Raw genomic sequence first — 21,805 nt, 5'->3', positions numbered from 1 at the left:
TAGATTTAGAGTATAGCATTTGAGTTCTGCTGGATAATGATTTTGTTTTTCACTTTTAGAGAAGGTATTTCACAAAAAGAAAATACCTACAAACACGCTCGGCAACAAATCATGACCACAATGGCAAGTTAACATGTAGAGCTTATGAACTGGAAAACTGCAAACTTTTTTTCAGTAGTAAAAAGCATAATGCCACTAATTGCTTAGAAGAGAAGACTTGCTATAGTTGCCCTGTAGGGAACACAATTACACCTTCTCAACTCAGATTTCCATTCAGCCTTCATTATCAAAATCAGGAAGGATGTAAGCAAAATGTCATGTTACTACTGGGTTCTCTTGAAACCTTCATCACTGTTCAAGGAAAAAATTATGTCAATTTTGTGGGAGGAAATACCATCTTTCATAATCAAAAAAGTAAATGAAAGTTCAAGGAAAAAATTATTTGCTCCTTTATACCTAAACAGTTTTGTGATAAAGAAGAATTGATAAGATTTTGGTTTGGTTTTCTTTGTTGTTTTTGTTTGTTAGTTTGATTTATCATTATTATTTTTTTAAGGATTAGATATATTCCACTAGACTGGATAAAGTATTGTTGGCTATGATGTTAAAGCATAAACGTATCAAGTGCAGACCTTGCTTAAAGGTGGCTGGATGCCAGTTCTAATGTTTCTGATGTTATTTCTAATTATTTGTTTTCTCAGTTAAGAAGCTAATGCTTCACCTATTTATTTTTTTCAGGTCTGTGTTCTATGCGTCCTATTTTAAGTTATGATAATTTTGCTCAGAGGTTTTACCTTGACAATGTAGGGATGAAGCCATTATTTTTCCCCTCAAAGTACAGGATCTTCTGTATTTGCATCTTCTTGCTAATGCATGGTCATTTCTCCTGCATGTGAAGTAACCAGGTTTAGAAGAGAACAGTTAGGTCAACTTCTGCTACGACTTCTTTCTTTTCCATTCTTGTGCAACCAAAGCAGCTTGACTGTCATTGTGTGAACACAAGGGGATCATCTCATTTCATGTAGACTACACAAAAGCCTTCCAGATACACACTAATCGAAACTGGTGGTAGGTCTGTGAACGTATGAGAGGGTTTTCCCCTCTTCCTTTTCCATCTAATGTTGGAACTGGAGTATACAGTGCAAAAGCCCTTTTATGCCGTTGAGTTTTGTGACTGCTCAGAGGGATTATTTCCTGACCGTTTACAAGACAATGAAAGAACTGTAGAATATGTTGTGGATATAGAATTGAAGTTTATTCATCCAACTTAAGGTTTTGAAAGAATGAACCTTGTCTCCTGTAAGTTAATGTAACCCCTTTCAGTTTGAACTGTTGCAATCTTCTACAACTTGTTTACGCTGCTTAACTGTCATATATCTGTTCAATAGGATTACGAGTTGGTTGACCCTTTTCCAATACCCTTGGTGATTATTGGAAGCAAATACGATATTTTTCATGTAAGTCATTTTTATGTTATTTTATTTTTTGTTTTTGTTGGTAATTGTGACAGCAACAACAGTAAACTATCATTTTCTTCTGCAACTTTTTTTTTTTTTTTTTAAGTACTTTTCAAGTTTTTACGGACAAGTGAGTAGGGAGGGGAAAGAAATGTGGTACTGCTAGATTCTCTCCTAGGACTTTAAAAGTCCAAACAAATGCATACTCATTTTTCAAGTGGCACTTGATCATGAGAAGCTAGAACAGTCTGTTTGATTTTTATCTGCTGTGCTGGCAACTTCTGCTTCTCTGATGATAGTACGTGCATACCTGGCTGACCCTCTGAGTTAATTCTTTATTACCGAGGCTTTATGCTGAGCCCTGGACACTGATTTTTACATTTTTAAAGTGACTCTCATGTAATAAACACAGAACAACAGCCTAATGCCATTGGGGTCTACAGAAAGACTCCTGCAAGCTTCACTTGGACCAGGTTTTTGCCTCCTTTCTCCAGGGAATGCCATCTGTATGATCTTGTATTAAAGGAACATAGGTGAAATGGTATTTTTTTTTTTGCACTCTTCAAATCTGACAGTTATTAGAATTTAAAGAGCATATAGCCAAAGGTTTACTGAAAGTTAAATATTTTCACAAAAAGAATAAAATTCTTATTCTTCTTGAAGGCAGTACTTCTAAAATTTTAAAACAAAAGGAAACAGAAATTAATTGGAAATTGAATACACATTCCCAATTAAGAAACTTTTTCTGGACTAACATTTTACCTGAATTATGCTCCCTCTGTAAAAAAGAAACAAAGGGAAATTGTGACATTTCTTTTCAGAGTAGGCTGTTACTGACTCTGTCTTACGATATAATTATGCTGACAGCTGAACGCCTCATATATTGTAGCCTAACTGCATTGCAGTTTATACAAAAAAATGAAAAGTTCTAGCTGTTATATTTTGTTTTTTGTTTCTAATGCATATGTTCCAATATCAACTTTTTTTTTTTTAGGAGTTTGACTCTGAAATGAGGAAAACAGTAAGCAAGACACTTCGATTTATTTCGCATTATTATGGAGCATCATTGGTGGTATGTATCTTCATTTTCTAACTAAGGAAAGAAAAGATGAGCAATACTTATGATATGAAACAATGTTTTAAAAATAGAAATGCAAAACTCTTAGAGAAAATAGGGTTTAATAGGCTTTACAGTAGCTTTCTTAATGAGCTCATATGTTATGTGGGTTACAGAGATTGGCAGGGGATAGATGAATATACCGTGTTAACAAGCAACATACCTAATTTCCGGTGTCAGCAAAAACTAAATAAAAATGGTTATCTGTTAGCCAGCTCAGTTGCTGTACTGAGTTTACTATGTGGCTGGCCAAAGTTTTTGTTGGTATGAGAAAGCAGGACAGGAGACAGTGATTGTCCTAGGTGGCATTAGAGAACTGCCCCCTTTGGTAGACGTGTGAACGTAGGTCTAGTGACCAGGCTTCTGAAGGCTTAAAAACCTGGCTCCAAGGGCATGTCTTCGCAGCAGTTTAGGTGTACCTGATTACCACACTTGCACTTTTGAAAAATAAAACCAGGACTTTTTCACAGCACTGAGTAGGAACCGCCAACTCAAGAGAACCATGAGGATGATGAAGTATTTATGTGGGTATAGAAACTGATCTGAACTTGGCAGATCAACTCCTGAGTAAAGGCAAAAATTGGCATGGTCAGCTTCACAACCCAAAACAGCTGCCTCCTGGTCTCTCTACATCAGAAGATGGTTCTAACTTTATCAACCACCATTTATGTAAAGCCTTTTTGTAATGGTGGCTTATTTTGGTTGCTAAACAACTTAAGTTTGCTTTAAATTGCTGTACTTACAGCATGTCCCTTTCAATCTATATAAAATTGTACAGCTTTTTGTACATTGACATATGAATTCATCTTTCATTAACTGAGAATATTACTATCTTGATTTAAAAAAATAAAGTATCTATGTATTATTTTAGTTAAAAAATAAAAACCAGGAGTCTAAAAATTTTTGGATACCAATACTGATCCCCATTGAAATGAGCGAGAGAAAGTCCATTTCCCACAGGAGAGATCTGACTTGTTTCTCGAAGACTTGAATCTGTTAGGATATCTAATACCTTAGAGAGGAATAAGCATTCTGCTTGAGAAGATATTCTGGGAGGTGTTTTCCAAGAAATCTGTACTGGTTCTGTTGCTATCAAGCCACTTTTATCATGCGTGAACACTTTTATAGTTATTTATTACATTTCTAAGTGTTTGTGGTATTCTGGATAATTTTTAACGTAGTTTAAAATCTTACTAGCTCATTAGTTCTGGGCAAAAGATTCTTGTATCTTAACATGCATATTTCAGAAGTTGTGAATCTATATTTTTAAATATTTTTCTTGCTATGTTTTGGAAAGGAAGGCTAAGACTTTTACTCTAGTAAATCCAGGAAACATATACTAAATTTATTGGTGTCAGAAACAACAACCATGCTGTATCTGAAATCCTCTGTGCAGATGACGTAATGTAGTATTTCTACGATGGAAGATCATAATGTATACTTTTTCTCATTCATGTAGTTTACCAGTAAATCTGAGGCTCTCCAGCTGAAAGCCCGTGTTCTTATTAATCACTTGGCATTTGGCTATGAGAGAAGGTAACATAATTATTGTCCGATTATTAATTGTCTTGCCCAGAGTCTCGAAGTATTTAATAAAACTAATTGAATCACCAGAACACTTTCATTTTTGTTTTTATTTTCAAAAGTATTTTCTCTGCAAGATGCTTGTTTGTGGCATTTTACTCGTGTCTCAGCTCCGTGTCTCTGTGCAGAACAGTGGTAACGCCTTGGTTTTGATCCCCAAACTGACAGAATGGAAACATGGTCACCACTAGCATTGAATAGACTTTTATTTACCTATATTTGCATGCAAAGCCCAATAAGAGCCTAGTCTTGTCTAGAGTAATGTAATGTTTTTAGTTTATTACTAAACGTTTGCATATTTTCTCTTTTCTGTTTAGCAAGTCTGTATCAGTGGATCACAGCAAACCTCTATTTATACCAGCAGGCCTGGATTCCCTGAGCCAAATAGGTTAGGACATTTGAAGTTCATCGTGTTTGTTGTTTAATTGTTTTTGAAAATTAGAAAAAAAAATTAAGCAGATACAAAGTAAGGTTAAATTCTAACACAACACTGTCTGCTTTAACTCATCACTGAAGCAAAGGGCTTAAAAAATTAAAACTATGATTCATAATTTATAATATTGGGAATTACTCGTGCAGTTTTAGGTAGTTTAATAAAGTATCTGGGCTCCATCAAACAGTAAGGCCAACAAACTTCGATCTAAAAGAAAATATAATATACAGTACCACCCAGCCTGTTTCATGGTGGGAGATCAATGCTTTCTCAAGTCTTCTTGCAGCTTGTCGCTGCAGAACATGAAATGCTAAATTAGATGGATCATTATCCAAAATGATTTGGTAATTCATGTTGTAATAACAACGTACTTGTGTTATTTGGTGCTGAAATCCTTAGGACCACCACCCACCTCTGATAGCGATATTGGAAAGATGCGTGCAAACACTCCTTTGGAACTGTGGAAAAAAGTATTTGAGAAGACCTTTCCTCCCAAGGTAGGTGTTTACATGTCTGCTGCACAGCTTCTTTTTTCTTAGAATAGTAGTAACTTTTGTCTTTCAAGTCCAATGACTGGAATTTCAGTCTCATTTAGCAGTTCTGTTTCCTCCAACTTCTTTAATTCATACACTTTTAAAAGAGAGAGACTGGTATGCAGTGGTGGTTTGGTTATTAGCTTCTACATCTTTGGTCACCTTCCTACACATAGAAATTATATAAGTACCAATGTAACCCTGTTTTTTCCAAAGTTATGCTGTTGCCTTTCATTATATTGAGAGAAGCTGTTCTCAGCTCCACCTCTTTTGGCGTTTTATAAGGTGCCATATGCCCAAGTGGCTAAACCAAATGACAGGGACGTTCCAAGAGGAGAATGCCTTCAAGGCTACAGCAAGCTACTGCTCCCTTTCCTCATAGGGCATGAGGCTTTGAATAAAGGCGAGTGTGTTAGAATTCCTTACCAAAATCTGCTGGTTTGCTATGGGAAGTCTATGGAAAGTTTTAGGATTTGTAAAGTAATTAGAATATCATGGCACCTACACAATAATAAATCTTGTACGTATTTCAGAAGTTTCTGGTTGCAAGATGCAAACCCCCATGTACTTCTTTTGAATAAAAGTAATTGCTGCGATTAGTAACAAAATTATTTTCTATTCGACCTGAGCAAATGCAGGCTGGTGCTTTCTCCTTGTGTACTTGACTGTATCACAGTTCTTCATCCCTGTCCATTTTTTGCCCCTACAATTTATCTGGGCACGCAAGGAAGTCAGTTAGGGCTATCAAACTGTGCCTCAAGTTACACTTCACAAACTGGACTTTTTCTAGTTTTTAGTTTATGGGTCTCTGTTCTTGGTGAGAAGGTGTCTTAATTTACCTCTTCATTACCTCATTCATTTGATATCAACGCCTACAAATTATTTCTGTTGGTTTGTGACCAGAATAAATTATAACCAAGATGCCATTCTCAATTCAGTATGTCCCTACATGATAAAAACTAAATTTGTACTTTTCAAAAACTATAAAGGTAATCTAGTTTTCACATAACTTTTGCTCATGGCCTTTTTAAAAACCATTGTCCTGCACCCAGTAACTCCTGAACCCCCCTCAGAACAGCTCACAGTAATTATTGGACATGGGATGTGAACTGTGTACATGTGTGTTCCTGGACAGTCGCAGTGCTCTGGCCATAGGAATAGATCTGTAAATTATTTAAACTGACTTTCTGAAGTACCGCACAGGACTCAGTTCTGACTGTAACGCTATACCAGTTATTCAAATCTGCAGGTAGGTGTATCTGCCAGAAAGCAACGGATTTATCGTCTGGCCTCATTAGCTGATGATTGCTGGCAACCAGAATGGTTACTGCAGTCCACTTTCATTTTTCTGCCATATATTTTGGAACCTTAGCAGCTGCAGTGTGAAGTTAGACACCATTTCCTGGCCCTTTCTAAAGAGTAAGATAACTCTGAGTAACAATCCCTTACTCAGAAAACAGAAGCATTTGGGCCATTTAAGTGCACAGCTTGAATGTTTTTAGATATGTCTGAATACATTTCTCATCTTGCAGGGTCCTTCAGTGTCCTAAGGTAAGCAGTGAAATTAAAGAAGATTTTCCAAGTAGATTTCCATTCTTCTCTTTTGGTTCCAAAATATGCTTTAAACTTTAAAGATGTTTTTATCCATTCGGAATTTCTTTTCCTATCATCTCCTCTAATGACAATTTTAATTCTGCTTTATTTTATTCTGCTATTTGTATGAGTGAGGAGACATGCAGCACAACATTTTAAAAAAATCTTATTTAATAATTTTTCTTTCTATTCGTGTATTTTCTTTTTTTGGAGTTAAACTTATTGTTCTCTCAAGATTCATAAATGAGGTTTCAAAAGAGGCCAAAAGATCGTAATCAACTCTTGTAGTGCTTCTCAGATACTGAAATAATGTTTCTGGTAGCTTCAAATGAAGCATAGTCTTGAGTATTAAAGCCTCTGGCATAAGTACCTGTCCTGGTTTCAGGTAGGACAGAGTTAATTTTCCTCCTAGTAGCTGGCAGGGTGCTATGTTTTGGATTAGGATGAGAAGAGCGCTGATAACATGCTGATGTTTTAATTGTTGTAGAGCAATGCTTACACCAAGCCAAGGACTTTTCAGCTTCTCGCTCTGTCCTGCTAGCGAGCAGGCTGGGGGTGCAGCAGGAGCTGGGAGGGGACAGACCCAGGACAGCTGACCCAAACTGGCCAAAGGGGTATTCCATACCATCTGACGTCATGCTGAACAATATATAGGGGCGGCTGGCCGGGGTGGGGGGGCGGCTGCTCGGGGATAGGCTGGGCATCGGTCAGCGGGTGGTGAGCAATTGCATTGTGCATCACTTATTTCGTACACATTATTACTATTAATACTATTATTATTCTTATTGTTATTATTTTCCCTGTCTTAATAAACTGTCCTTATCTCAACTCACAGGCTTCACTTTCCCGTTTCTCTCCCCCATCCCGGAGAGGGAGGGGGGAGGGTGAGCGAACGGCTGTGTGGTGTTTGGCTGCCAGCCGGGCTAAACCACAACAGTCCATTTGGCGCCCAACGTGGGGCTCGAAGGGTTGAGATATCGACAGATTTGACCAGAGTGTGTTAAACTAAAATTGGTATAAGTATTCGACGTGCTTAATAGTTGCTAGTCACAATGTTGATTGCCTTAATCTCAAGTCTGCTGTACCTGTTTCCCAAATTGAGTTTTATAGCAAGTTACTTTCTGTATGTGCTCCCTGTCATGCTGTTTATCCTCTCCGGGCCCTGGTTTAAGATTGTTATGGTACTGTGTGGTGTAACGATGGCTTATGAAATGATGAGATATCTGGTCATGACTCTAACCTGGTATTTGTACTCAGCACTGTCGTTGACTCTATACTTCGGAAACCATATCTCAGGAACTATTAGCAATTACACCTATTGCCTTTTTTCAGCAGGGAGTCAATCTCTGGAGGGGACAGGGGAAGATATTTTCTCCTACCTGTTCACTCTCCCTTCCTCCTTCACCACCCTCTTATCCCCCGAGCTAGTTATGGTAGCTCTCCAAGATGTTGAATATCCTTGGGATACTCAGACCAGCATGTTCCTGTTGTTATGTCTCCTGAATGCGCTTCAGGTTTTGTTTAAGGTTAAACAACTACTTAGGAATCTCATCCGGAGATCTGTCTTGAGGCGGGATATTTGCGAGTGGCAGGGAGTGTGGGAGGATATGGGCAGGTTTCTAGGGCAGTGGGCACCTCCAGTGTTTTGGACATTCACCCCTGAACAACTGCAAAATCCTAAAAAACTGGTAGAATGCTTGAAAAAAAGGTGTCATGACTCTGGCAGTTCCAAAGTGACACAAATCACTGTGGCGTGCTGGGGTCTGGCCTGTGCCTATCGAGCTGCAATTGATGCTACTATCAACCTAGTGACAGACCCTGCGGCCGTCCCAGTTCCGGCTCCCGCAGCCGTCCCAGTTCCGGCTCCCGCAGCCGTCCCAGCTTCAGCTCCCGCAGCCGTTCCAGCTCCCGCAGCCGTTCCAGCTCCCGCAGCCGTTCCAGCTCCCGCAGCCGTTCCAGCTCCCGCAGCCGTTCCAGCTCCCGCAGCCGTTCCAGCTCCCACAGCCGTTCCAGCTCCCGTAGCCGTTCCAGCTCCAGCTCCCGCAGCCGTCCCGGCACCCACAGCCGTTCCAGCTCCCGCAGCCATTCCCACTCCTGTGGCTGGGTCAGAGAAACGAACTGTAGCAGTGCAAGTTGCCCCTGCAGAGGGTACTCCAACCCCTGTGGCAGACCCTGTGGCTGGGTCAGAGAAACGAACTGTAGCAGTGCAAGTTGCCCCTGCAGAGGGTACTCCAACCCCTGTGGCAGACTCTGTGGCTGGGTCAGAGAAACGAACTGTAGCAGTGCAAGTTGCCCCTGTAGAAAAGGTGAAAAAATGGTATAGAGACTCAGGTCGTTTAGAACGCAGAAAGTCTTCTGCTAAGTCTGGGCGTGGAGAAGACGAGGCTGGGCCATCAAGTGTGCAGGAGGATGAAGATGAGGATGAGGATGTCAGAAAATCAACAGTAACTACCCGAACCCTATACCAGCGTGAGCTACGAGATGTGCGAAAAGATTTTGGTCGCTGTATAGGTGAACAGCTTGTCACCTGGCTGCTCCGGTGCTGGGACGCTGGAGCCAATTGTGTGAATTAGAGGGCAGGGAAGCCAAGCGGTTGGGATCCCTTGCTAGAGATGCAAGCATTGACAAAGCAATTGGAGATGGAGCACGATCTCTCAGCCTCTGGAGGCGTCTGCTGTTAGCTGTGAAGGGAAGGTATCCCTACAAGGAAGAACTTGTATGTCTACCAGTCAAGTGGACCACCATGGAGAAGGGAATCCAGTACCTGAGGGAATTAGCCGTACGGGAAGTAATTTATAAGGACCTAGACGACGCACAAACATCCACAGATCCAGATGAAGTCCAGTGTACTCGACCCATATGGCGGAAGTTTGTACAGAATGCACCATCATCATGGGCCAGCACATTGTCAATAATAACCTGGAAAGACGGTGAAGATCCCACAGTGGGTGACATGGCTAAACAACTCCGGCAGTACGAAGGAAATCTCTCCTCTTCCCTACAGGCCTGCGTCTCGGCTGTGGAGAAACTCTCTGAAGAGTTCCACCAACTTAAAGAGAATTTATCTTCCCTCCCACCTGAACAAACCAGTGGCCACCAACTAAAAGAGAATACTTTGGAGAAACTTTTTGAAGAGGTCCACCAACTTAAAGAGAGTGTATTTTCTTCCCCACCTGTACAAACCAGCGTCTCGGCTATTAGGGGTAAACGCGCATCCGTGCAAAGAAGACAATATGGTGGGTACACACCCCGCGCCACCCTGTGGTTTTACCTACGTGACCATGGAGAGGACATGAGAAAATGGGATGGAAAATCTACTGAGACCCTAGAGGCACGGGTACGTGAGTTGCAAAAGAAAACAATCGGGAGAAAGGGGTTCTCTGAAAAGTTTGCTGCTCCAACTTCTAGCAGGCAGTCCTTTAAACACAGAAACGAAGATTCTGACCAGGACTAGAGGGGCCCTGCCTCCAGCCAGGGGGAGGAAAGGGACAACCGAGTTTATTGGACTGTGTGGATTCGATGGCCTGGCACGTCTGACGCACAGAAGTATAAGGCTTTAGTAGACACCGGTGCACAATGTACTCTAATGCCATCAAGCTGTAAAGGGCCAGAGCCCATCTGTATTTATGGCGTGACAGGGGGATCCCAGCAGTTAACTGTATTGGAAGCTGAAGTGAGTCTAACCGGAAATGAGTGGCAAAAGCACCGTATTGTGACTGGCCCGGATGCTCCGTGCATCCTTGGCATAGACTATCTTAGAAGAGGATATTTCAAGGACCCAAAAGGGTTCCGCTGGGCTTTTGGCATAGCTGCCTTAGAGACAGAGGACATTAAACAGTTGTCTACCTTGCCCGGTCTCTCAGAGGACCCTTCTGTTGTGGGGCTGCTGAGGGTTGAAGAACAGCAAGTGCCAATCGCTACCACAACTGTGCACCGGCGGCAATATCGCACCAACCGAGACTCCCTGATTCCCATCCACGAGCTAATTCGTCAACTGGAGAGCCAAGGAGTGATCAGCAAGACCCATTCACCTTTTAATAGTCCCATATGGCCAGTGCAAAAGTCTAATGGTGAGTGGAGACTAACAGTGGACTATCGTGGCCTGAACGAAGTCACGCCACCACTGAGTGCTGCAGTGCCGGACATGCTAGAACTCCAGTACGAACTGGAATCAAAGGCAGCCAAGTGGTATGCCACAATTGATATTGCTAATGCATTTTTGTCCATCCCTCTAGCAGCAGAGTGCAGGCCACAGTTTGCTTTCACTTGGAGGGGAGTCCAATATACTTGGAATCGGCTGCCCCAGGGGTGGAAACATAGCCCTACCATTTGCCATGGACTGATCCAGTCTGCGCTGGAGCAGGGGGAGGCTCCTGAACACCTGCAGTACATCGATGACATCATTGTGTGGGGTGACACGGCAGAGGAAGTTTTCGAGAAAGGGAAGAAAATAGTCCAAATCCTTCTGAAGGCCGGTTTTGCCATAAAACAAAATAAAGTTAAAGGACCTGCACGAGAGATCCAGTTTTTAGGAATAAAATGGCAAAATGGACGTCGTCAAATCCCAATGGATGTGATCAACAAAATAACAGCTATGTCTCCACCAACTAGCAAAAAGGAAACACAAACTTTCCTAGGTGTCGTGGGGTTTTGGAGAATGCATATTCCAAATTACAGTCTGATTGTAAACCCGCTCTACCAAGTAACTCGTAAGAAGAATGCTTTTGAATGGGGCCCTGAGCAACGACAAGCCTTTGAACAAATTAAACAGGAAATAGTTCATGCAGTAGCCCTTGGGCCAGTCCGAACAGGACCAGATGTAAAGAATGTGCTCTACACCGCAGCCGGGGAGAATGGTCCCACCTGGAGCCTCTGGCAGAAAGAACCTGGGGAAACTCGAGGTCGACCCCTGGGGTTTTGGAGTCGGGGATACAGAGGATCTGAGGCCCGCTATACTCCAACCGAAAAGGAGATATTGGCAGCATATGAGGGAGTTCGATCTGCTTCGGAAGTGGTTGGTACTGAAGCGCAGCTCCTCCTGGCACCCCGACTGCCAGTACTGGGTTGGATGTTCAAAGGAAGGGTCCCCTCTACACATCATGCAACTGATGCTACATGGAGCAAGTGGGTTGCACTGATTACTCAGCGGGCTCGAATAGGAAACCCCAGTCGCCCAGGAATCCTGGAAGTGATTATGGACTGGCCAGAAGGCAAGTACTTTGGGATATCATCAGAGGAGGAGGTGGTCCGTGCTGAAGAAGCCCCACTGTACAACAAGCTACCAGAGAATGAGAAGAAATATGCCCTGTTCACTGATGGGTCCTGTCGTATGGTGGGAAAGCATCGGAGATGGAAAGCTGCTGTATGGAGTCCTACACGACGAGTTGCAGAAGCTGCTGAGGGAGAAGGTGAATCGAGTCAGTTTGCAGAAGTGAAAGCCGTTCAGCTGGCCTTAGATATTGCTGAACGAGAAAAGTGGCCAGTTCTCTATCTCTATACTGATTCACGGATGGTAGCAAATGCCCTGTGGGGGTGGCTACAGCAATGGAAGCAGAACAACTGGGAACGCCGGGGCAAACCCATCTGGGCTGCTGCATTGTGGCAAGATATTGCTGCCCGGGTAGAGAACCTCATTCTAATCCAAAACATAGCACCCTGCTAGCTACTAGGAGGAAAATTAACTCTGTCCTACCTGAAACCAGGACAGTACCCTTGACTATGCCCAAACATCACGGGCCAGAAAGGTTATTTGCTTTTTGAGGAGAGAATAATAAACAAACAACTACCCAGTAAGAATATTCTTTTTCCTTTAAGATCTAGCTGCACTGTTATTTTCTTATCAATTACCAATCCAAGACAATGTATTTTATCTAATCTGTGACCTGCAATTTTATTCCATAAATTCAGGATTTTAATACCTTTCTATTACAAACAGAATGCTTCCATTAGATGTATAGCATGGTGGCATCTCATTACCATTTACCCTGTGTGTTTCTCTCGTTTCTTCTTTTAGAGTTTCTATGATTTACAAGCTACCAAAGACCCTGGACAGGATTCACAATATGCAGAGCATGAAGTTGATGTCATGAGAGCTCAGAAAAAACAGGTGTGTTGTTGTTCAGTTGCTCTTCACAGTCAGCTATTCCAGAGACACAAGCATTGCCGAAGTAACTGTAGAATATACATGCATCACCCTTTTGCCTTTAAATAATTTCAACTTTTCTTCAAGGACTATTCAGCTTGGATATGTTCTGGGTTTTGTTGCTGTTGTTGGTAGCCATGTAGTGGGTAGAGAATTGTTAGATCTCAAAAGCTTTGGCTCTTGTGGTTTCTTTGGAAGTGAATAATTCAAACGTCCCCTCTAGCTCTCTTCCAGAATTATTTCACTAGAACAATATTGAAACAAAGCAGTGAAACTTTCTTGGCAGTAACTTATTCATTTCTGCACCCTGTGCTCTCATTTGTGTGTTGGTTAGAAGAGAGTCTAGGGAGAGGTATCAAGGCTTGAGGTGAGGGATGCAGGACTTTTTTTTTTCCCTTGTTCAAAACATTTTTCTTTATACTGGATTTTATGGAAGGTACTGAAATGATAACCCTTCTCACTTAGATGTGTAGGTTGTGCATATTTTGTTCTAATCAGAGTGAATTATTCCACATAGTGATATTTGGCTTAACCCCTGAAATCTAGGAAATGCCTTTAGAGGAGAAAGGGTTGTTCATTTTGAAGTGTTTCTGCATTTGCCATACATTTGTAGTGAATTAACTTTGTGGTGAACTAGGCTAATGTTAGGTCACTGCCATATAGATGTCTATGTATAACATCACACAAGTAAAAGTGTAGGTTTTACCAATATCGTAGGTATGGGCCTGTTAAACCTAATCCAAGATTTATATCGTTTTCTTTGTTTGGAAAGAATATTGCATACTTATTCTGGAAATTCTGTATTTCCTGTAGATTCGTTTCATGTGCAGAAAATTCATTGCTAGAATGACTGAGAAATGTTTCACTCTAGTTTCACTCTATTTTCAGAGGTTCTACATGGGCTATCTGCATGTCATTTAACTTCTGTAGGTACTAAGTTACTGTGCTTAAGAGAGGTTTTTATAACAGTGGTTAAAGATGATGGGTATGGGAGACCTTTCAAAGATGGATTGTACCAACCTTGGTCTCACCTACTTTTTGCAAACCACTCCTCTTAAGATGAAAGACAGTTTTACTGAGGTGCGCTGCAGTCAATCTCAACGAACCCTAGAATACCATAGCAAATTTCACCTTTTTTCATGCTTGTAAAAAGAAAGCCAAAGGATTAGATTATTACTGCTATCAAGTTTTTGTGGAGTTTGGTTAGATTGCATAAGGCCATAAACCTGTAGTTACCTGATCCAAAGAACTGCATTAATAATGTAAAAGAATAAAGCCATTTCAAGAATCCTATGCAGTCTTTGAACTTGCACGTTACCTGTAATATCCTGTTAATGTAGGCATCGGTTCTGAATGTTACATCAAGAGCAGTCTTAGATAACATTACAATTTGTAAAGCACCTTGCTTTTAGAATTTATAATGTAATCTTATACTCAATGTATCTATGTATCTCAATATAACTTTATGGTGTACTAAGTTATTTTGAGATAACACTTCTGTCTTGCAAAAAAAAAAGTTACTGGTATGTGTTGATTAAATCATACAGGAAATTATTAATTTTTCTGCTTTTAAACAAAAGAGACAGGCTTTTAGAACACTAATCTGTTCAAGGGCACTGCAAGCCAGTGTAGCTTCTTTTAGTTGGACTACTACAAGTAATTTGAGTATCAAAGAGAAAATTACTTTTGTTATCTACAGCTATTTTCTAAACCCCTTTATTGTAAGGTTCAGTTATCACAAGATTATTTGCATATTATTAATTTTGTTAAAGCAAAATTTTAAACGCATCGTAAGTCTGACATTCTCTTTGGAGTTTCATGCTATCTGTTATTAGGAGGAACAGTATATTAAAATGTTTACTATGCAACATGCTGCTAATGAAATCGTGGGATGTAATGCAATATGAAAGTTTCATATAATGACAGGGTACATATTGAAGTCATTTAAGTGCACGTTATTTTATTCGGTTAATTAATGTGCTACTTTGGACTATAGGTGATCACCGGTTTGCTTGTTTATCTCAAAGATAAGCTTTAAAGGAAAAAAATAAACACAAATGTAGCAACAGGAAGAAAAATACAGCCTGTCATGGTATCTGATAGAACCTGCATACCTGAGTGAAATTTCAGCCTTAGTCAGGACTGGCAAATAATACTGTAATTCATTTCTAGATAACTGTGGCAATGCAAAGTTCAATAAAATCAAGGCTGTTTCTCTATTGCCTTCCACTTGTGAGGAACCTTTTCAGTGTCTTAGCACTGGATGCAGCCAGTTTCAAAATGCATCCTTGTGGTTTGGATAATATAGTCCTATTTCCAAGGATTTCCAAGGATTTCCAAGTTTGTAATCTGGTTGAAGAGTTTGTCTGCAGCTAGGGTTTGTGAAGAAATAATGTGCCTTTTCAGAGCTGGCTACGATGATTCTTAATGTAAAATCAACTTTCAGAAGGATACACTCTAGCAGAGTAAAAGGTAAAATTATTGAGTATAAAATTAGAAGACAGATTTAAAAAAAATCAATATAGAAACAGGAAAGTACCTGGCTCGCTCTCCCATACTAGCTGTCAGCAAGTATTTATCCGAGATGCTTTCTGGCTGTAGATATTAGAGTTCAGCTTATCAGCACCCAGTCACGGGAATGTTTTCTTTTAGACTTTAGATTATTTTGTTTTTTTAATACTTTCCAAAGCGAACAATGAGACATACCACACTGTTACTAAACCTTTTTGCTCTGAAAAACTCTGAGGCTACCTTTACACTGTGCCTTTGTTCAAGACAGAGCACATCTCTCTTATTCAGCTATGTGTTTCCAGAATTCTTTTCTGGAAATTCTTCTCTTTTTTCTTGCACCACAGACATAGAAATTGCAGATTTATGACTTATGTCAAACAGTGCTATTGCAAATGTTTACTTTTTTTTTATTCTCTGGAGTTAAGCTATGAGAGTGAATATAGCACCCAGGATCTCTTTGGAATTTGCATAAAGGATAGAAATCCTTTTTTATCGGGACATTTAACTGCAGCTTCATTCATGGAAACAAATGATAAAGCTAACCTTGAGCTGAGAACTGGATAGCCTCCCAGTCAGGTACTTAAGGAGTCAGCGTCACACAGGGCTAAAGTTCATACCAACTGGTCATTGTTACACAAATATATGACATTAGGGATTGATGCCAGTTTTAGCTGAAGCCTAACACTGTAAGTATACTCAAAAAAAATAAAAAATAAATAAAAGAATTAGATACCTGGTACCATTTGGTGTTAGCTTACAAGAAGTAATGGCAACCTATCTCCAAGAACAGGGCTGTAAATTCTTAAGACGGGAAGGGAAAAAACCTGCTAATATGAAATTCACTGTACATAGAATAAGGTTAAAATACAACTGTCACTAGTCCTTTAATCAGTCATGCAAACATCAAATTTATCTGTCTGTAGTTTATGCAACTGCTGTTTTGTTTTGCTTTTGGTTTAAGATTCCGGATTGAAAACAGCTATGGTGCTCACAAAATATGATTCTAAGACATCTTTCAAGGAAGTATAGTCCTATTTTTCCCTGATAGGAATGGCCTAATGAACCAGGTCATTCACAACTGGAAATCATCTTCGGTGTCAGGTCTGCCATGGCTAATTAGACTCCATCAGAGTCTGATTGTGATCGGGTCTGTGTTAGCCAACGTGAGAGCCAGCCCTATCTCTTCAACATAGTGATCTGCTATGACCATGTTGCAGAACTTCAGGAAACTATTTTAATCTTTAAGCAAAATACAAGACTTCGTATTATGCAATGAACCTTCTTGGTTAGGCCAGTGGTGCTGGGCAGAGCAGTATGACACTCACCTTAGCATCAGGAGCATCTTGTCTCCTCCAGAGGAGAAGTGCTAGGATTCATATCATGGAGAAAAAATTATGTAGGGTTATACTCAGCTGCCAAAAATAAGCTTTCTTGTTTTCACATGAAAACATGCCCAAATGGGTGACATAAGCTTTTTTTTTTTAATGTTGGTTTAATAGCCTTATTAGAGCACTGTTATTAAACTTGCTACTGAAGTTTAGTTGGTTAAGATTTTTAATCCTTTTTTCAGTATTGTTTCTTTTGACTGTGTTCCAGATTGAGGGCAAATTCAGTAAGAAACGGCATTTAAAAAAGGAAGTTAAAGTCACAAAAAGCCAGTCCCTCAGAACTGAGGAAATGCAACAATGAAGGCTTTTCCTACAATCTTAATTTTTGCTCCTTGTTTGTAGACATTATGGTATTGTCTTTAATTACATGATCATATACTATTTTGCTGATGTCTCAATTCAATTGTTCAGTATTTCTTTTCATCATCCTTATTCTTTGTGTACCTTATTTCTCAACCTGCCATTCAGACACTTCAATGAACACAAAAGTATTAATTTTTTTTTCTCTGAGAACGTGTAGTAATGTTATCTTGAATGCCTCACAAACATTAGTTAAGTCTTTCTTCTCAATCCCTTCATGAGATAGGTGTGATCTTCCCCAGTTGACAGATGAAGAATTTATAGAAATACAGCAGTACAGAAGCTTTAAGGTTTTTTTTTTTTTTTTTTTTTTTTAAGCCCCTTTATGCCAGTGTTGAGACACCTAGGACAAGTTGCTGGCACACTAGTACTGTTTAAAGCATTCAAAGCCCATTGAAGGCATATTTAAATTGCAATTGTTGATGCTTCTGTAAAGCCAATCTGTGTGCCCTGCACTTGGTACCCAGAAAAGAAAGGAAGCTTAATACTATCTTTAAACATTTTGGCTTATTTGGAGATATATTTTTTTGCAGGCTGTTCTTTTAGTTTGGAGAGAAGATCTCTTAGCTGATTATATAGCTACAGTATATTTCAGAAGTCTGCCTATGCTTATAATATGGGATTTCACAAGCAGGAAGGTAGGGTTTGTCAAAATTGTCTCTGGAATGATCTTTAAGTTATATATTAGGTTTATTGTTTGGTTGGTTGGTTGTTTTTGTGTGTTTGTTTTTTACATTGCTGACCTATAGAAATTTATTTTACTTTCTGTTTTACGCCACAAGTAAGGAAGTATCCTTTCCTGACAGCACTCTCTTCCCTGAATCACTAACTTTGTTAAAGATTCTTTTCAGTAAGTTTCTTCCCGTATAGTCCTTTTAGTTTCTATGCTTTCATTTCTCATTGAACGTCATCTTACTTTGTGTCTCTAAAATATTTATAACTTTCTTCTGTACTTTTGTATGTAGTGGAATGGCTATACAGTTTTAATATATGCTGATTTTGATACCTTGCACTTTACAGCTTTGAATTGCCTTTGTATCAAATTGCCTTGTAGCTAGTTAAAATTAGAGCAAAATAAATTGTTAAATTATCTACTGCTTTCTTGAAATAGGTTAGTCAGACTTGATACATTTGTAAGGCTAATTATTTGGGCAACACCTATAGACCTCAACCCTACAGCATTGTCTTTATGTGTAAAACCTCATTGTCCATTTCTACCACTTCCTGTAGCATCTCAGAAAATTGTTAAATTGGAATTATTTACTTGGCATAAATAGGATACGTGTGCTTCTTAAAATGATTACAGTATTCTCTACCTAACAAACTGTTGGAAGCTTGCCAACAGTTCAGTACATTCCAAGATCATAAATACTTTATATTAATAATGAAGGAGTGAAAATACTGAGTAAAGGCTGGCTTACAGATGGAACTATACAGTAGTACTGGAGCTGTACTTAACAATGCAACTTAACTAGATTTAGACTGGATACAGTTTGTTCTACATCAGTCATTTGTGAGTTATGTAACCGTAAAACCAGACTTTTGCAAGCATCTTGAAGGCTATGCGCTAATTACAAATCCTCTTACCTGTTCATAAAGCTGTGGTGTTCTCTGAAAGTTTTGCACTGCTGATGAAGCTGCTGAAATTACTGCCTGAGAGAAAATTCAGTGGAATTGCCTTGCAATTTCTAGACAACGATTTCTCTGTTGCTCTGCCCTTCATTTTCTTCCTCACTCAGTGCTTGGGACTGATAATTAATACTACTTTTAAATTCACCAGGTGTGAATTTTGTCGGTAGTATCTGTATACCTACAGAGAAACCTCAGTCTGTTAAGTCCATTCCATTAAAAACAGAACAGTAATCACAAACACTTGCCCACTTTTGAGGGTCTTCACTGCATTTATACTAATCATTGGTTCATGTCCAGCTCTTTTCCTTTTTCTTTGTCAACCTCCAAATTTTCTTTATCGTCATCCCAAGCTATTTCAGTACCTGTACAACCATAATTACACAGACGTTATTTTCTGTGATTCTTGGAGACTGGATTTACTTTTTGCTTTGGCAGAGAATTTTAATGTGTCTTTTGTCTCTCTGTTTGGCTTTAGAGTGAATTTCCAAAAGGATGAATATTCTCCACCTTTTGTTTCTGCTAAAAGCATGTTGGGAAGAGGAGTTTGTGTTTTTTAAGTGAATTTAGGAACAAGATCATAAAATAGCTGCTGTGTTAACTTCTCTTACTTAAAGTGTTTGCTTTTAGCAGCCTACTATATTGCTCTATTTGCATGAATTCTTCAATAAGTAATGGAAACAACTGAAAAAAAAAAAGAGCTTTTGCCTACTCAGTCCTATTCACAGCAATATATTTACATGGCAAGATTTAGTGTCTTCATAGATCATGGTGCTGTCTAAATTTGGAAATCTTCTTTTAGAAGCCATTCAAGTAACAAATGTTAAATGTGGCCTTCTACTCAGTTTCAGACTGTGCATCTAACTTTTTTTAGTTGCACATAAAGCACATAATACTCCTCAGAAGACCTTCCTGGGATGTTTACCACAATATAGGACTTAACACTGAAGGGACTTGGTAAGTCATAGCAGCACTATATCAAATTTATCCTTAGGGTTTATTGAACTCAGTGAGAAATTCCAGCATAATTATTTATTTTGTGTTGTAGTTAATAGATGGTTAATACATACTTCTGATAAAAGATACAATGACCTTTTTTTTCCTCATTGTAAGCAGTACATGCTTAGGTCTACCAATTACCTCATTAGAGTATCATCTTCTTGCAAGTGTAGTAAAGTACAGCACCTGTAGTATAATTCTGTTAAAAATCATACAGTACATTTTTTCCTACTGTGAAAATTTTTTGTACATGCTTTAGAGTATTAGATGGCTAATGTATCTCATCACTTTCAGTTATGAGGATATTAAATTAATATGTATTCGTGCTTCTCTTTTAGGAGCTTGAACAATACAAAAGAAATGCCTCTAAATCCTGGAAAGAAATGGATTTTGACCCTGATTGATGAACTGCTAAAGGTATCTTCAGTTTCACATTTGCAAAATTAATTATTTTAATGTTACACTAACAATTTAAATTTTTTAAAAGTGGGGAGAGAAGAATTGTTCAGAGATATGAAGACTGGCGGCAGTCAGTCCTACCTATTTTATAATTGGTAACAAATTACTCAACTTACTTTTTGAATGATTCTGCCCTAAACGTGTATTAAATTCAAATATTTTTTTCACACCCAAAGTATGAAACTACATGATGAAGTATGCTAGGCATCTTTGCCTAGTTCCTTGCATATATGATTCAAAAGCAAAGCTTAAGAATACATTTGCGTCATAGGATGCATATCATTTGAATAGAACAGTTCCACAAAAACTGGAAGAACAAAATAGAAGTTCAACCAGTTTTGACCTGGTCTAAAATTCAAAAGTTTGCTTTACCAGGGATTATTTGTGGCACTGTATAGCATTTTAATACCTCTGCACAGAATTCAAGACAAGACATTCCTGCCAAATACTCAACTGCTAGGAATTCTTTCTAATGAATTTGACAGATACTTGGTTAGTGGTAGAAGCACAATTACTTCACATTCAGCCTAAACTTGGGAAATGCTAGCCTAAACTATATATACAGCTTTCTGTTCATGGACTTCTTCACTATAATCAGCTGGACTAAGCCTTTTGAGAATACGCAAGTCAAGATCTGGATTAAAGCCAGACATGTCTTTTGAGAGCTAAGCCTTGCAGACTTGTTGTCAGAAAGTAAATGCCTGAACAGGCACTTGGCAGACCAGACTGTAAGAATATTCCCTGCTGAACAACCCTACATGGGCATAAAAATGGCAAAGAAACTAATTTGGTATTGTTCCATCCCTTTCTAGTTATTTTTAACATATTTGTTCACTGATTACCTTTTCTGATGTAACTTAAGATATTTATATATAAAGATAATTAGAAAAAAATCTTGGCCTCACAGTTAAGTGGAAAAGTTGCATTAACTTGAGGATTTCATACTCTGTTAAAATGTGCATCATCTCAAAACTGAAATTATTTTATTATGGAATTTTAAGATACAAGTATACTTATCTGTACGATGTAATCACTAGCTACGCCCCCGCAACAAATAATTTCTTCATTGAACAAGAAAAGTGAGTTATAAAACTTAGGAATTCAGCATCTGCTAGTCTTTCCATTTGGGAAGTTACTTCTATTTATCATTTGGATAAATTAGACTCTTTGACATGTTAGCGAACCCACAAGAAAAAATTCCAAAGAAAGATACAAATTACATCACTTCCAAAAAATGGGCAATATTTTTTTCCCTAGTTAAGCTGATACTTTATTAACTTTTTTTTTCCTAGTAATTCACAGAGTGCTTCCAAGATGGGATTTAGAACTTGATAATGAGAAGAACGAACAGATATAAATAACAGCTGTCTTCTGTGATCTACCATCATTTGTACAACTAAAACATGTTCGGTAACTTTTATGTTTGTTAAAGATCATAAAGATTATTGTACTCAGTGGTGGCATGGTTGGACAGTATGCATAAGATTAAAGTGAAATGATTTCTTGATTCTGTCATTATTTACACTAGTTAGTGTGTTTCTACAAATCCCCCGAATGGGATTAAAACCAAGCATACTACTTTAAATACAATTCTAGGAGA

The 21,805-nt window shown here is 39.0% G+C and overlaps 1 protein-coding gene across 4 annotated transcripts in view; it reads left to right on the top strand.

Annotated features, from left to right (window-relative positions):
* DYNC2LI1 (dynein cytoplasmic 2 light intermediate chain 1) overlaps positions 1-21,723 on the top strand; it is a 28,149-nt gene extending 6,426 nt beyond the window's left edge. For all 4 annotated transcript variants that reach the window (XM_035562913.1, XM_035562918.2, XM_050709978.1 and 1 more), the window contains 8 exons: positions 1,389-1,457; positions 2,452-2,529; positions 4,034-4,110; positions 4,476-4,546; positions 4,991-5,088; positions 12,731-12,823; positions 20,085-20,163; positions 21,498-21,723. In XM_035562913.1, the coding sequence (XP_035418806.1) occupies positions 1,389-1,457; positions 2,452-2,529; positions 4,034-4,110; positions 4,476-4,546; positions 4,991-5,088; positions 12,731-12,823; positions 20,085-20,150 (552 nt within the window). In that variant the 3' untranslated portion in view covers positions 20,151-20,163; positions 21,498-21,723. The remainder of the gene's footprint in view (positions 1-1,388; positions 1,458-2,451; positions 2,530-4,033; positions 4,111-4,475; positions 4,547-4,990; positions 5,089-12,730; positions 12,824-20,084; positions 20,164-21,497) is intronic.
* Positions 21,724-21,805: the final 82 nt, after the last annotated feature.

This window comes from Cygnus atratus, chromosome 3 (assembly GCF_013377495.2).
Source record: "Cygnus atratus isolate AKBS03 ecotype Queensland, Australia chromosome 3, CAtr_DNAZoo_HiC_assembly, whole genome shotgun sequence".
Taxonomy (NCBI): domain Eukaryota; kingdom Metazoa; phylum Chordata; class Aves; order Anseriformes; family Anatidae; genus Cygnus; species Cygnus atratus.
Note: the sequence above shows the minus strand (reverse complement) of the source record. Positions and strands in the feature narration are given on the sequence as shown.